The sequence below is a fragment of the Propithecus coquereli genome, unplaced genomic scaffold (assembly GCF_000956105.1).
Source record: "Propithecus coquereli isolate 6110/MARCELLA unplaced genomic scaffold, Pcoq_1.0 Scaffold1, whole genome shotgun sequence".
Taxonomy (NCBI): domain Eukaryota; kingdom Metazoa; phylum Chordata; class Mammalia; order Primates; family Indriidae; genus Propithecus; species Propithecus coquereli.
This window is the reverse complement of record NW_012133857.1, coordinates 6,882,678-6,898,139: the sequence shown is the minus strand read 5'-3', so window position 1 is coordinate 6,898,139 and position 15,462 is coordinate 6,882,678. Positions and strand designations below refer to the sequence as shown.

Below are 15,462 nucleotides of genomic sequence, written 5' to 3'. Positions count from 1 at the left end.
GGCTGCCAAAAGCCTTTTTTTTTGTTTTTTGGTACTATTATGTAGTCATGGATTTAATCATATCTGAGTGCTTCAGTGCTTTGCAGATGTCCTTTGTTAATGCTCAAATTTTCTACTATTTGGCCAGTGGGAACTCCTAAATCAAGTTGGCTCCTAATCAAAGCTTTTAAACCCTATTTGTAAAGAAAGGAAGTAGGAGAAGCTCACTGAATTAAACAAAGTAAGCTCACCTCTTAGGTGAGCTAAGCTAACAATGTTTAGATTTGATGCAAGCAAGAAACACTGGGCTTCCCAAACCAGGCAACTTGGGAGCTAGAAGTTACTATGGTTCTACTTTCTTGCAACATGACTAGAGAATGTTCCAGACAGAAGTGGGGGCAAAGCGGAAGCTTCACCGTCAGATATTTGTATTATCTTAATGAATGGATAAGATTTCGTTTTGATAATGATGAAATGTAAATATTGGTTTTAAAAATTATGAATTGGAAAATAAATCAATGCTGTAACTATATTGTTAAAAAATAAAAAACAAATGATTGTTTTGTTATCCTGTGGTGTGGTAGATCGTGTTTTTTCCAATGTGTTTTGTTCAGAACTTTTCACTTCTTCCCCTATACAATTACACACACCTGCCCTTCCGGTGTGATTTGCAAGTGTGACTAGCTAGTGTACCTTGCAGGCCACACACCGCAGCCCCAACCACCACTGGCTTGTTGCTGGAGTGTGAGCAGTGATGTCTGCCTCATCCAGGCAGAGCCTCTTGCTCCGACACAAGAAGGCCCATCCCTGCTCCTGTCCCTCAGCCCAGGAGCCCTGGTGAGCAAGATGACACAGGGCGTGGGGCCAGGGCCACAGCCACATGCAACAGGAATAAGAAATCCATGTTTACCGTGATAGGCCACTGAGTTTGAGGGGTTGTTTGTCAGGAAGCACAAAAGCTGATCAATACATGTGGTGTATAGTGACTTCATAAATAAAATTTGGAAAAATATCTATGTGTCTCCCATCATGGAATTCAATATGGCAAGCACCCCTCAGGACCTACCATGTGCCATACCAGGTTGGAAACATAAAGAAGGATATTAATGCCCGTGCCCTTGAGACCTCCAAGTCCAGGCCCTGTTGAGGGCGGAGGGGTAGAGAAAGGCATATGCATAATCACAGTGCCCTGTGCAGAGCAAGGACTAGAGGTATCTGTGAACATTTCTGAGAGCCTGGAGGACAGAGTGACTGACTCAGTGATAATCTTGCATCATAGTAGTAGCAGCTACAGCAGGATTTTGCTGCCGCTGAAGAAACTGCCATTTAAAAGTTGCCAGCCATTTCCATTTCTAGAAGTGGAATGCTCAAATGTCCTTTATTCTGGGGTGAACATGTGAGTAGGCTAAGTGAAGCACGTGTAAGGTGAGAAAAGGTCACCATTCCAAGGGATGAGTGTCTGAAGACGTTTTGGTGAAGGAGGGGGCTGGACATAGCCTACCCCGTGCCATCCTTGATCTGTGATGCCTACAGCAGCAGGGGAGGGTGGGGCACTTTGCGGAGAGGAGCAGCTACCGGGGAGTAAGCCATCAAGACCTCATCCTTCCTCTTTTGCTTTTGCTCATTCTGAAAACTTCCCTGACAAATTGAAATGGCCTCAGGTGAGGTTAGACGGCAGAAAAAAGCACCAAGGGCCACCCAGGGGAAGCACAGCCCTGAGAGAAGAGGAGTCTGTGCTGGTGAGCTGACCTCTACAAGGTAGCTCCTGGGAGTGGGAGCCACTGAGGCTGGAAATTTCTCCAGACTTTGCCACATGGGTACTGTGTGTGTAACTTTGGGAAAATGTGTGCACTTGAGCATGTGCATGCAAACGAAGAGTCCTGTGATGCAAGGTCTGTAGCCTCAGTGGCCCCAGCCTGGTGGCACAGAGAGATGCAGACTGAGGACTGTGTTGGGGAAAGCCTGTCCTTCCCACTGGCAGAGCCTCTGCCCACTCAGCAGCCCAGCTAGCAAGAGTGAGGGCATTGACTACCATCTTTTTTTCTACCATCTCCTACAAAACATCCTGATGAAATCCATTTACAATATGAAATTATCTTATTTCTCTCCAATCATTGCTTCAACTGGGCCTTAGGATCAACTGGGTTCTGGAGGGCCCTGTCTGGAGGACCAGGCATGTTCTGTCCCTAAGCCCACCCTGGCTGCACCCTCCACAGCCCACATAGTGGCCTGCCTCAGGGACAAGTCCTGTACCACCCTCTTCTAGGCTCGGGCTAGTGTTGAGAAGAGGGGAGAGGGGTTAGGAAAAAGGGCAAATGCAGGCATACCTTATCTTATTGCACTTCACAGATACTGCGTTTTTTACACATTGAAGGTTTGTGGCAACCGTGTGTGAAACAAGTGCATGCTCAACTTAGTGTCTCTGTGTTACATTTTAATTCTCACAATACGTCACACTTTTTCATTATTATTATTATACCTGTTATAGTGATCTGTGATCTTTGACGTTGCTATTGCAATAGGCTTGGAGCACCATGATCCGCACCCCTGTAAGTTGGTGAACCTAATCTGTAGATGTGTGTGATCTGACTGCTCCACCAACCCGCCGTTCCCGTCCCTCTTTCTCTCCTCAGGCCTCCCCATGCCCCGACACACAACAATATTGGAATTAGGCCAGTTAATAACCCTACAATGGCCTCTAAGTGTTCAAGTGAAAGGAAAAGTCTCACATCTCTCACTTTAAATCAAAAGCTAGAAATGATTAAGCTTGGTAAAGAAAGCGTGCTAAAAACTGAGATGAGCCGAAAGGTAGGCCTCTTGTGCCAAACGGCCAAGTTGTGAATGCAAAGAAAAAGTTCTTGAAGGAAATTAAAAGTACTACTCCAGTGAACACACAAATGACAAGAAAGCCAAACAGTCATTGCTAATACGGAAAAAGTTTGAGTGGTCTGGATAGAAGATCAAATCAGCCACAACGTTCCCTTAAGCCAAAGCCCAGCCGAGAGCAAGGCTCTAACTCTCTTCAATTCTGCGAAGGCTGTGAGAGGTGAGGAAGCTGCAGAAGAAAAGTCTGAGGCTAGCAGAGGGTAGTTCACAAGGTTTAAGGAAAGAAGGTGTCTCCATAATACACAAGTGCGAGCTGAAGCAGCGAGTGCTGATGTAGGAGTTGCAGCAAGGTATCCAGAAGTTCTAGCTAAGGAAATTGATGGAGATGGCTACACTGGACTTCAGATTTTTAATGTAGGTGAAACAGCATTCTACCGGAAGATGATGCATGTAGGACTTTCATAGCTAGGGAGAAGTCGTCAATACCTGGTTTCAAAGCTTAAAAAAAAACAGGCTGACTGTCTCGTTAGGGGCAATGTAGCTGGTGACTTTAAGGTGAAGCCAATGCTCAGTTACCATTCTGAAAATCCTAGGGCCCTTCAGAGTGATGCCAAATCTACTCTGTGCTCTATAAATGGAACAACACAGCCTGGATGACAACAACTGTTCACAGCATGGTTTACTAAATATTTTAAGCCCATCATTGAGACCTACGGTTCAGAAAAAAGATTGCTTTCAAAATAGTACATTGGCAATGCACCTTATCACTCAAGAGTCACAATTTCATCATAAAACTTGAACAGATGAGGAGTTGCTTCTTGTGGATAAGCAAAGGAAGTGGGTTTCTTGAGATGAAGTCTACTGTTGGTGAAGTGATGCTGTGAATATTGTAAAAATGACCCAAAAAAAGGATTTAGAATATTACATAAATTTAGTTGATAAAGCAGCAGCAGGGTTTGAATTGACTCCAGTTTTGAAAGAAGTTCTACTGTGGGTAAAATGCTATCACACAGCATGGCATGCTACAGAGAAATCTTTCGTGAAAGGAAGAGTCATCTGATGCAGCAAACTTTATTGTTGTTTTATTTCAGGAAATTGCCACAGCCACCCCAACCTTCAGCAACTACCTCACTGGCCAGTCAACAGCCCTCCACGTGGGGGCAAGACCCTCCACCAGCAACAAGGTTACAAGTTGCTGGGAATATGCTAAGATAATTTTTTCTGATAATTGTTAACATTTTTTGGCAATAAAGTGTTTTTAATTAAGGTATGTATTTTTTTAGACAGAATGCTATTGCACACTTAATAGACTACAGAATAGTGTAAACATAGCTCTAATATGCACTTAGAAACCAAAACATTTGTGTGACTTACTTTATTGTGATATTCACTTTATTGTGGTGGTGGGAAATTGAACCCACAATATCATAGGCATATCAAAGGTGCTTATATGTCTTTATCTAATTGGCCACTGCCACAGTTCCACTCCGTGTTGGCCAAGATGCCCCAGAGTGGCAGGTGCACATGTGTGGCCTAGAGATGGTGGGGGCTCCCCACAGCCACTTCCTAGACATGCAAGATCTCTCCTGGATTAAACTTCCTCCACACTATCTCCTGGGTACTGGAGTCACCTGGCCCAGAAAGTGGGATCTGGTGTGACAATTCTATCCCAGTTACTTCCTATGGCAGCCACTTGACTCAGGGACACTCCCCCACCCTTGGGACATCCTTGCTGCCTCACCTCCAGGCCCTCTGTTATCACCTCTGTCCAATCTCCTCTTGCCCTACTCAGTGAGTCTGCTGCCTGGAAGGGGTCCCACCGCGGTGGAGCGCTGGCCTCTACTTTCATAAGCTCCTACTCCTCACGTGATTTTCTCAGTGCCCCTCCCTTGGGTCTAAGGACAGAAATCCCCACTCCCCTCCCCATGGATCCTCCCGACTTCAATAGCCCTTTCCTCACCCTGTCTCATTACACAGACTGGCAAGAGAGGAGTCGATGTGGGGGGTGGGGATACAGGGCTGGTTCTATCACCTTCTGGTAAGTCCTGGGAAAGGTGTCTGAGTTCAGGTGTCAGTGGTTTCCTTTAGAACTATGAGGTACTTAACACTTCTTTGACCTCAGCCGTAGGCCATAGTTAGCAGTGCTAAGACAACCAGAAAAGTCCTCTGTAACATCTCGTTATGCACAGAACTGAATACAGAGCTCCAGGTGTGATCTGACCCACTTAAGATGGCAGTGGGTCTGTTGTATAGCATAACTGGTACAGGAGACTTCTGTTACTGCAACTATATTGCATTAGCCCCATGTCTGGGCACTGATCTAAAGGAAGTACCCTCCATAGAGCAGACTTCCCAGCTGAGTTAGGGGTTTCCACCATGTTTGAACATTTCTAATGAAGCAGTGAGGTAGACAGCCTGCAAGTGTCTGCTTGGTTTGATGACTTGCACAGAGCATAAGGGGGATGTGGTACATGGGCTAGGAAGACGGCTCTGCTAGGAAGGGTCTAGAGTACAGAGACAGGAATGGAGAGAATAGCATGGTGCCCTCCCAACCTCACCCACCACGACAGCGGTCTGAGGCAGAAGGAAAGGAAGCCATCTCCACAGGGATGCTGGAGTCATAGGACCATAGAACCCAAGCATCACTGCTGGGGCACACATGTGGCTAAGTGTGACCCTGAACGGGGTGGGGGAATCTTCCTATTTCTGTGAGGACCATGGGGATTCTCTGGGTCTCCTGGTGAAGGTGGCTCTGGGACAGTAGGAGTATCCTCCTGACAGGGATGCCAGAGCAATGACAGTGACAATCAGTACACATTCATATTGGTGAACAATAGAGAGAGCCCAACTATCTAATGATAGAGCTCTGTTAAATATAGTTAATGGCATTATGTTGAACGAATGAAGCCAGATAGGAAAGAGGACAGCAACTGTGATTCCGTTTATATGAAGTTAAAGGACAGGCTCATTTAATCTAAATGAAGTCAGAGTGGCTCTTACCTCTGGCTGGGGCCAAGGACACCTTCTGGGGTGATAAGGATGCTCCTTATGGTCTTGAAGGGGTGGTGTCACATGGGTGTATGCATATCAAAACTCACCAACTGTATGACCAAGATCAGTGCACTCTGCTGCATGTAAGTTAGACCTCAATAAAGAAAACAACTAAAGAACTACACTTACAAAGAATTTTTAATAGCATGGGGAAATGCCTATACTGTAATCTTTAGCAAAAAAAAAAAGGAGCCACATACATAATGGTGTACATGTGTGAACAATTAATGAAAAAGTGTGCACAGGAAAAGTCGAGGCTGAGACAGATCATGTGTTAAAAGAGATTGTTTTGAGATTGTGAGAATATGCCTAATTTTTTTCTACTTGATATTTTTCTGTTTTTCCCAATTTCATACAGCAAGCATGTGTTGGTTTAATATTTAGCCATAATTTTTAAAAATAAAAGCCTCATTTTCCATTAATATTTTTATAGCCTATCTCACTGTTGACTGATATTGACCAAGAGTCAACTCGAGCCCCAGGTATTTTCAAAAGAACTGCTGTAAGGCAACATCTGAGCTTATCATGACCTTTGAACCCAAGAGGGAGAATCAACATTCTCCCTATCCTGTTGACGATGCTCTGAATATATGGTCCAGAGATGGTGTGCGCAAGGAGAGCAAAGCAACCCTTGGAACATGACTGTGGTGACTAGATGTGGAGCGACTGTTTGAAGACTGGCCAGTGCCCCCAAAAGGAGGGCAGACATGTGAAGCCCTCCACTATGGGCATTGGGTCTAGAGTGACTAACTGATCAAAAGATCATTTCTCATGGGAGTCTGAATGTAACTTATAAGAGAATGAGAGCCATGCAAACTGGGAGGGACAAAGTAGAAAGAGAAGCAGAGACCAAGAAACTAAGTTACAGAATGATAAACCGCTAGTTTGTTGTTGCTGTGTCCAGAACACTGTTTCATTAATATGCTGAAGAATTTCCCGTGGGTCCTGACTTCCTTGTGCATCCTTGGGATAAGCCCCTATCCCAAGAGGTGATGGGAATGCATCTCTCCACCAGAAACTGAAAAGGAGATAACACACCCTGCTAAGCTGTGTTTCTTGGTTTCAACCTGTGAATCCTCACCCTGTTTCCTCTCTACTGTGTATTTTTCAAACCAGCTTGGCCATGGAGTCATGTAGTAGTGAGGGTGGAAGCTGTCCCAGGTCTAGCACATCACTTGACAGATGAGGAAATGGAAGCTCAGAGGGAAGTATCTTGCCAAGGTCACACGGTGAGTCAGCGGCAGAGTCTGTGTGACTCCGAGCTGCTCCACTACCCCACATTGCCCTCTGGGGGTGAGCATGCCTGCTTATCCTCAGCCACCTCCGTGACAGACACAGAACACAAGATAAAGCCCTAGCTCTGCATGGTGAAAGTAAGAACCAACAATTGTCGCTTGTCACAAACAGAAATACAATGTTTGTTCAGCAGTATCTAAGAGTTCTGCACAAGTGCATCACCAGTGACCACAAAGCTATCCTTCAAAGAACCAAAACTGTATTGAGGTTACCAATTTTCTGTAAAATTTTATATCAGTGTATTTGTTACCTATTGTGTGAACTGAACTCTTTCCAAAGCACACTTTATACTTCTCTGCTTAAATAGCCCACTGAAGGCAGGTACCTAAAAGACTCTACATTCGTTATATCATTTAATTTTGACCACAGACCTATCGAGTGGGCTTGTATTGGGGGTTTTTTACATCCCCATTTTACAATAAGAAAACTAAGGTTTACAGAGATTCAATAACTTGTTCAGAGTCAAGCAGTAAATAACGAAGCTGGGGTTTAAACCCAGCATATGACTGCGGTTCTTAGTCATTGCCTTTCGAATTGCACATACAGGACGGATTCAGACATTTTCTCAATGATTCACGGTCTCTGTTATGATGTTCCCAGTTGCTGAGCTCTGTGTGATACAGACCCCCTACACAGGGGGGTTCCTGATTGTTGGGCTGTTTCTGTGCTTTTTTTTTTGGCTTTTCCCAAGCAGCCATTTCTTTCTATTCTTTAAGCACCAGTAATTAGTTTCACCTTTTCAGCTTCCAGTTTGCTGGTACTAATCTCTCTAGACAAGGACCCCAGGGAACGTATTTTGTTAGAATTTTATCACATAAACGCTCTCTGGGAAAGGATAGCTGAACAAGTAACTAAGAGTTTGACGTTCATTGAGAGCACAGTGTGTGCTAAATGCTAGCTATGGGTGCCTCATGCAGTGCTCCCAACAAACCCATGAAGGGATTGCTGTCCTTCAGCCCAGTGCAGGGCTGAGAAAGATGAGCGTAGAGACAGGCGTCAGGCTTGGCAGCCTAACTACAGAGGTGTCTTGCTTAGCCCTGTTTTAGCTGCCTCCACAAGTTGGGGACACACAATTTTGCTGTCTGGGGTCCCGTTTGCCTTCCTAGAGATCACAAGCAAAGCTTCCTATTCTACAGCTGAGGTAACGGAAGCCCAGTGGGGCTCTTGTGGCTCAGGCACAGCTCTCTGCTGTGCTCTCAGCTCTGTTGTCAATCGTTGAGGTTTTTAGATAAGTCGCCAACCACCAAGAGAGCTTGAGATGACTGCGTATAGTATTGTCATATAAGCCTGAACTTGGATATATACTTCTGTCCATTGTTGCCTGTTACACGTGGAAAATATCTCATAGCTCCAGGTAGATTGTATCCTTGGAGTAAAAAATTCTGCCACCTATATATCTCGGATAGTGTAGGTGCTCATAAATGCTGACAGGTTTGGAGGGCCACGAAATCGTGAATAGAGTGAAAATCCATAATGATATGTCCTCCAGATACCTAATCCAGGGAAAGATGGGAAAACTGTTTGGCTCACAGGTGAACCCATAGTTAAACCCTTTAGACAACCAGTTGTTTTAGCTTATAGAGAAAATAATATTGAGTGGTGAGCATATGTGTGTGAGTGTGGTGGGATGGGGGATGGGAGGAGAGTGGGTACAGGGGTGTGAGGGGCGAATGTGAAGTATAGGAGCCCCTCTGTGTTGAAACTTGATTTGAGTTGGCTTTGAGGGCAACTCTTGAGAGAGTCAGAATTTCCCACCCTTCTAGCCTTACCATTGATAAGCTCTGTGGTCTTGTAAAAATCATTTGCCTCTTGGACAGTAATTTCTTCTACTAAAATATGGGCTTTTGACTAGATAGATGTAAATGTTCTTCTAGCTCTAATATCCTTAATTTTTTCAGTTTTCTAACATCTGTACAATTGAATGAGCGGAGAATGAAAACAAAATAATCCAATGAGGAAAGCCCATGAATAAACTTTCAGACCAGAGATCTATTCTCTAGCCTATCTGAAGCACAACTTAAAAAAAAAAAAAAAAGAAGAACTGTTCTCTGGTTTTCTTTTCCCCTGCAATACACTTATTCATTAAACTCCGCCCTCCTTCAAAAGAAACTGTGCATTTCCTACTTTTATGCTTTCTGTATGTTTGATTTGCACAGCTCAGCTGGCCAGAGGAGATAAGACATCCGTTTCCCTACAAGAAACTCTCCCCGGTAAGTTATCTCTCAGCCACTTGGCTGATTAGTTAGCTCAGCTTCTGTGATGAGTAAAAGCCTGCAGGAAACCCATAGAAGGCATTTGACAAACGGCAGGTGCCCATGGAATTATCTTAAAATATAATCTTTAAGATAAGGAAAAGGTCAGAGTTTAGAATGAGCTTCAGACTGTTACAACATCAAAGATATAAAACACAATTGTGAGTGAAAGACTTTAAAGGGAACAATATTATCTTAAAAACAAAAGAACAATCTTCCCCTCTCAAAAGAAAGATTTTCAGAGAGATGAGTTTTGGCTGAAATCTTGGCAGAGATTATCTTCTGCTAAGGAGAACTAAAATCTCTCCAGTGGGTTGCTTCTGAACATATGCCCACGCCAAGTTGTGTCTAAGTCTGTTTCTCTTTTTTTCCCCCAGAAAAGAGGGAAGCCTAAACATTGTCCAAATTAATATCAAATTACAAACATCAAGTAAAATTTCACTCTAATATATCAGTTCCAAAGACATTTAGTATTTGATTCTTTATAGCTCAGAATTTAAAGGTGAGATTTTCTGGGTGTTTCTTCCAGCTGCCTAATCTTAGATGCAGAGAGTTTGAGACTCACAAGGATTCATTAGAGAAAATTCTCAGCTACAACAGTGGGACTTAAGTAGAGGAGGCAAGCCAGCTGGTCATAAGGGCTAAACGACATCTGCCTAATGGTGGCTAAGGAAACATTTTCTACTGGGCTGTTTCTTGTGTTTGTAGGAGAGCTCTTAATTGTGGCAGCTCAGGAACTACAAACACAAGCTTCAGAAAAAATGTGAGGATTTTACAATTAGCTGTTGGCATCAAGTCCCCCTCCTTGTGGGACTTGGGCATCAGTCCATTTCACTCTGACTACATCGGGCCACCAGGCTGATGGTCTTGCTCTTTGATTCTCTTACCAAGGAGTGAGAGACAGGATAGCATCGTGGTTAAGAGTGCAGGCTGCCTGCATTCAAAATCAGTTGCTTTCTAATGGTGTGGCTTTGGGCAAGTTACTCATCCTTTCTATGCCTCAGGGTCCTTGTGTGCAAAGTATGAACAATATTACCTGCCTCATAGGGTCACCTTGAGGATTAAATGAATGAATGGATATGAAGCTTAGGACAGTGGTTGGCTTGCAGTACATGCCCCTGTTAATTATCACTGGCTGGCTCATGGGGCATGCTCTTTGTGCGATAATTCCAGAGAATGGCAGCTTCAATACAGATTGTAAGACTGTGATTGCACTGTGCCTAACGCAGTTTCTTAAAATTGTTATCAAAGTTTCATTCATTCCATATCGCTATAGAAAACAAGATTTTATTTGGTGAGATGGTGCTTTCATGAATGTTCCCAACAGAGTCAAGCTCTCCATCTGATAGCAGAGGAGCTAGTAGCAAATCTTCTCTTTGCTACAAAAGTTCATTGTTTGGCTGACAGAGGAAGCTAAGTTAAATGTAGACATATATCTGTCAAATTAAAAACCCATTAAAGTATAAAACAGTTTGCATTCATGGCGGACCATGAGATACATTCTAGAACTTTATAAAAGATCACTTTTTCTTTGTTCACAGGGCTGAGCAAGATGGATTATCAAGTGTCAAGTCCGCTCTATGACATTGATTATGGTCTGTCAGAGCCCTGCCAGAAAAGCAACGTGAAGCAGATCGCAGCCCAGCTCCTGCCCCCACTCTACTCACTGGTGTTCATCTTCGGGCTTGTGGGCAACATGCTGGTCGTCCTCACGCTGATAAACTGCAAAAAGCTCAAGAGCATGACTGACATCTACCTGCTCAACTTGGCCATCTCTGACCTGCTCTTCCTGCTCACTGTCCCATTCTGGGCGCACTATGCTGCAGCCCAGTGGGACTTTGGAAATACCATGTGTCAGCTTTTGACGGGGCTCTATTTTATAGGCTTCTTCTCTGGAGTTTTCTTCATCATCCTCCTGACAATCGATAGATACCTGGCTATTGTACACGCTGTGTTTGCTTTAAAAGCCAGGACGGTCACTTTTGGGGTGGTGACAAGTGGAGTCACCTGGATAGTGGCTGTGTTAGCCTCTCTCCCAGGAATCATCTTTACCAGATCTCAAAAAGAAGGTCTTCGGTACACATGCAGCCTTCATTTTCCGCACAGTCAGTATCAGTTCTGGAAGAACTTTCAGACATTAAAGATGCTCGTCTTGGGCCTGGTCCTGCCACTGCTCGTCATGGTCATCTGCTACTCGGGAATCCTGAAAACCTTGCTTCGGTGTCGAAACGAGAAGAAGAGGCACAAGGCTGTGAGGCTCATCTTTGCCATCATGATTGTGTACTTCCTCTTCTGGGCGCCCTACAACATCGTCCTTTTGCTGAACACCTTCCCGGAATTCTTTGGCCTGAATAACTGCAGTAGCTCTAATGCGCTGGACCAAGCCATGCAGGTGACAGAGACTCTGGGGATGACACACTGCTGCATCAACCCTGTCATCTACGCCTTCGTCGGGGAGAAGTTCAGAAACTACCTCTTAGACTTCTTCCACAAGCACATTGCCAAACCTTTCTGCAAGTGCTGTCCGATCTTCCAGCGAGAGATCCCTGAGCGAGTAAGCTCAGTTTATACCCGATCCACTGGGGAGCAGGAAATATCTGTGGGCTTGTGACCTGGACTCAAGTTGGCTTATGACCTGTACCCAGTTGTGCACATGACTCAGTTTTTACACACATCCTGGGGTGGGAGAGGTTCTTTTAAAAAGGAAGTTTACTGTCATAGAGGGTCTAAGATTCATCCATCTATTTGGCAACTGAGTTAAGTATATTAGATCTTTTAAGTCTGTCAATTCTAGAAAGTCAAATCAAAATACGTTGATGAAATAGTAACCTTTTCGTCTCCCCTCCACCTACCTCAAGTTATTGGCAAATTCTCCCTTCACTGCAAAAGTTCATTATATATATAAAAAAAAATCCTTAGAGAATTCCTTATTTTTGAGTTTTGTTACCTGAATAGAAATAACAAAATTAATTGAGAAATGTATTATATAGCAAGGCAATCAATATACAAGTTGTAAATGTGCTTAAAACAGGTCTTTGTCTTACTATGGGAAAAAAGACATGAATGTGATTAGTTAAGAAATGACGTCTTTCACTTGTAATTTCCCCTCCAAGTTATATTTAATGAGTTTCACCCACTTTCAGGACCAGGCGAGAACTCTGTGGCCTGGAAGAGATGGGGAAGCTTCTTAAATGAGAAGGGATTTGAGTTGGGCCATCTGTTGGTGCAGGGAAGCGAAGCGTGCTTCAGGCTTCAGGCACCACGTGGGCAAAGCTTGGCTGTGGGAGGACACCGGGCTGGTTGGGAGAGATCCTGGGGAGAAAGGACAAGGCTGGATCATGAGGAACCTTGAGCAGCAACAGCCCTCAGGTAAGGGTGAGGATGGCTCTCACTGAGCTCCAGGCACTGAGAGTGGAAGGAGGGAGGTATTCGTGCAGCATATTTAGGATGCAAAGTCAGCAGAACTTGGGGTGGGCTTGGGTTGCAGGTGAGGGGCAGAGAGAACTCCTAGGCTTCCAGCAAGTAGGAGAAGCCCCTGAAGAGACATCAAGCCCTGGAGGAGGAAGAGGTTTAGGTCAAGAAGAAAATGGGTTGGTGTAGGAGGATGAGTCTGGTTTTCTGAGCTTGAACACAGCCTTACACAGACAAACTTCTGCTGTCTTTCACTGAAGGCTTCTGCCTTCAGCGTAGTCCTTTTCATCCCAGCTCGAATAGCAAGGGGTCACCAGGAGGCTTTGAAACACTAGATTTATGAATACATGAGCTTGAGGTCAAGGAACTTATTTCAGATCACATGTGAGATCTAGGTGAGGATTGACTACATAGTCTATTAAAATCCAGAGTTCTATAAGCATTGAGCAAAGAGGCCCCAAAGAGATGAGGGCAACCAGAAAGACTGGCGTGCTGCTGCCAGGGCACATCGCTGTGGGTTTTCTAGATTTAACTCTCAGTAGGCAAAGAGGGGAGGGAACACATTCATTTGGAAACAAGCTGCCTTGAGCTTTAAAACCCACAAAAAGTACAATTTACCAACCTCCACATTTCAGGCTGAGTGTGGGGGCTTTAGATACTCTTTCCGGATGCCTTCTCCAGACAAACTGTACCCAAACACTAAGGGATTTATTCATTTAAAAGAGAGAGTTAGGACTGTTTTGTGTGTGTGTGTGTGTGTGTGTGTGTGTGTGTTGCTTCTTATATGATTGTGTACATGCCTGAGATTGTTTTGAATTGGGGGCAGCTAAAGCCACTGCAGTACAGATTAGGTGAAGAGACAAAGTGGTGATCATCACTCAGGGAGCTCAGGTGTCAGAATGATAAGAGGTGTTACTCACTTTTCTCAAGCTCTGAATATGAAAGGTGAGCATTGTGGCTGCTGCCGGGAAGCGAACCGATGGAAGTGCCTTTCACTTTGTTGTCAAGGTCGTTGAGAGTGTGGGAGTAGCGTAGGCCCCTAGCCTCTGGATGTGGTCAAGGATATGCTGACATCTTGGTGGGTATTTGTGTATTCTTATGTATCTAGAAAGTTACAAATCGCTTGGAAGAAACTACACATCTAATAAAAACCACCTTCTAAAATAATTGGTTATATTCTTGTTCTTTCACTCAAGTGTACATTTAGAGAATAGCACATAAAACTGTCAAAGCATTTTATAAGTAGATATTTTGGAAAACTTCCATAGTGTGTGTGTGCGTGTGTGTGTGTGTGTGTGTGTGTGTGTGTGTGTGTGCGCGCATGCGCACCCATACGCGCACTCGTGCATATATAGAGAGAATTGTATTTTTGTATTTCCTTTTAAATAATTTAAAAGTTGACCTTCTTCCTGAGAAAATTGCCATAATAATTTGTATTTAAAGATGCTACATCTAAGAGTAGGGTTTCTGAGCAATTGATCTGAAAACTTTTCAATTTCAAATTTTAATTCTACTACTCAAACAAAATAATTGACATGTTTTAAAAGAGAGAATCAATGTTATAATCAGTCATCTATGTTTGAAAATGAAGAAGACTAGCAAAGTCATGGCCTGGTCATTTACCTGCAGTCCTGAGCTGCAGGCACGTGATGCGTGAGGATGACATTGCTTTTCTTTCATTTAAAATCCTGCCCCAAAATTTGCTTCTGATTGCAGCGGTGACAATGGTGTCCATTGGATTTCTGTGCATGTGTGCTTGTCCTGTGAGAGGACAAGTGCTCCAAGCACTCACACTCACAGTTTGGAACATGCTGGTTTCCAGCATGCTGTACGTTCACTTCCCAGAGTAGATCGTGGGCAGCAGACTCGAGAGCCTATGGGAGATCCATCCCACAGGGTGAAGGCAACGCCATGGGGTAGCAGGGAGATGTAGATTTTCATGGCTGATATGCATGCACGTGTTCCTTATCCCCTTTCCATCTTACTAAATGCATCCAACGTTAGCATGCAGAAAAGCTATCGGAAGTGTCAGCAGCTTTCCAAAGCTCATGCCGTCATCTCCCCAAGCCCACTCCTTTACCTCTTGGAATTTGATCTCATTATGACCTTCAGAATCTGATTCCATTCAGCATCCCCCAGGTGAAGGTAACCTACTGTCTCAACCCAGAGGCTCCTGTCAAATGGGGGGTTACACACATGCCAAGGAGAAATAATGTGCAAACTCGTACATTGGGATTCTATTCACATGTGTATTCCAGAGGCCCTTAGTTTAAACAGCTCTGACTAAATTAAAATGCATCAGTATTTCCACGTGACGGTTAAATTTACAAGTCATTTATTTTCTATCAGGGGAGAGACAGGCTCCCAAACATGAACGTAACTTTCAAGTGTTAACTCTTCTAATGAAGGCATAAGACTTACCACCAACTACCCTGGAGGCTAGAAGTTGGAAATGTGAGCATGAGTACGAAGTGGAAATGTGAACAAGTCATGAACTTTCTAACTGCTCTTTCTCTTAGTTTGCTAACATTCCCCACCCCTCAGGTGTTAGGGTAAACAGAAGAAGCAAAAACATGAAAGCATTTCCATAGCTCCTATGCTTTGAAATAAAATTCACTAAAAAAGTCTTGCTTGTATTTTTCTAAAA

The 15,462-nt window shown here is 44.0% G+C and overlaps 1 protein-coding gene across 1 annotated transcript; it reads left to right on the top strand.

Moving 5' to 3' along the window:
* Nucleotides 1–9,316: 9,316 nt before the first annotated feature.
* CCR5 (chemokine (C-C motif) receptor 5) lies at nucleotides 9,317–12,759 on the top strand. The gene is made up of 2 exons (XM_012638782.1): nucleotides 9,317–9,362; nucleotides 10,946–12,759. Exon 2 carries the CDS (start codon nucleotides 10,957–10,959, stop codon nucleotides 12,013–12,015), a length of 1,059 nt encoding a protein of 352 aa, XP_012494236.1. The 5' UTR covers nucleotides 9,317–9,362; nucleotides 10,946–10,956; the 3' UTR covers nucleotides 12,016–12,759.
* The last annotated feature ends 2,703 nt before the right edge of the window (nucleotides 12,760–15,462 follow it).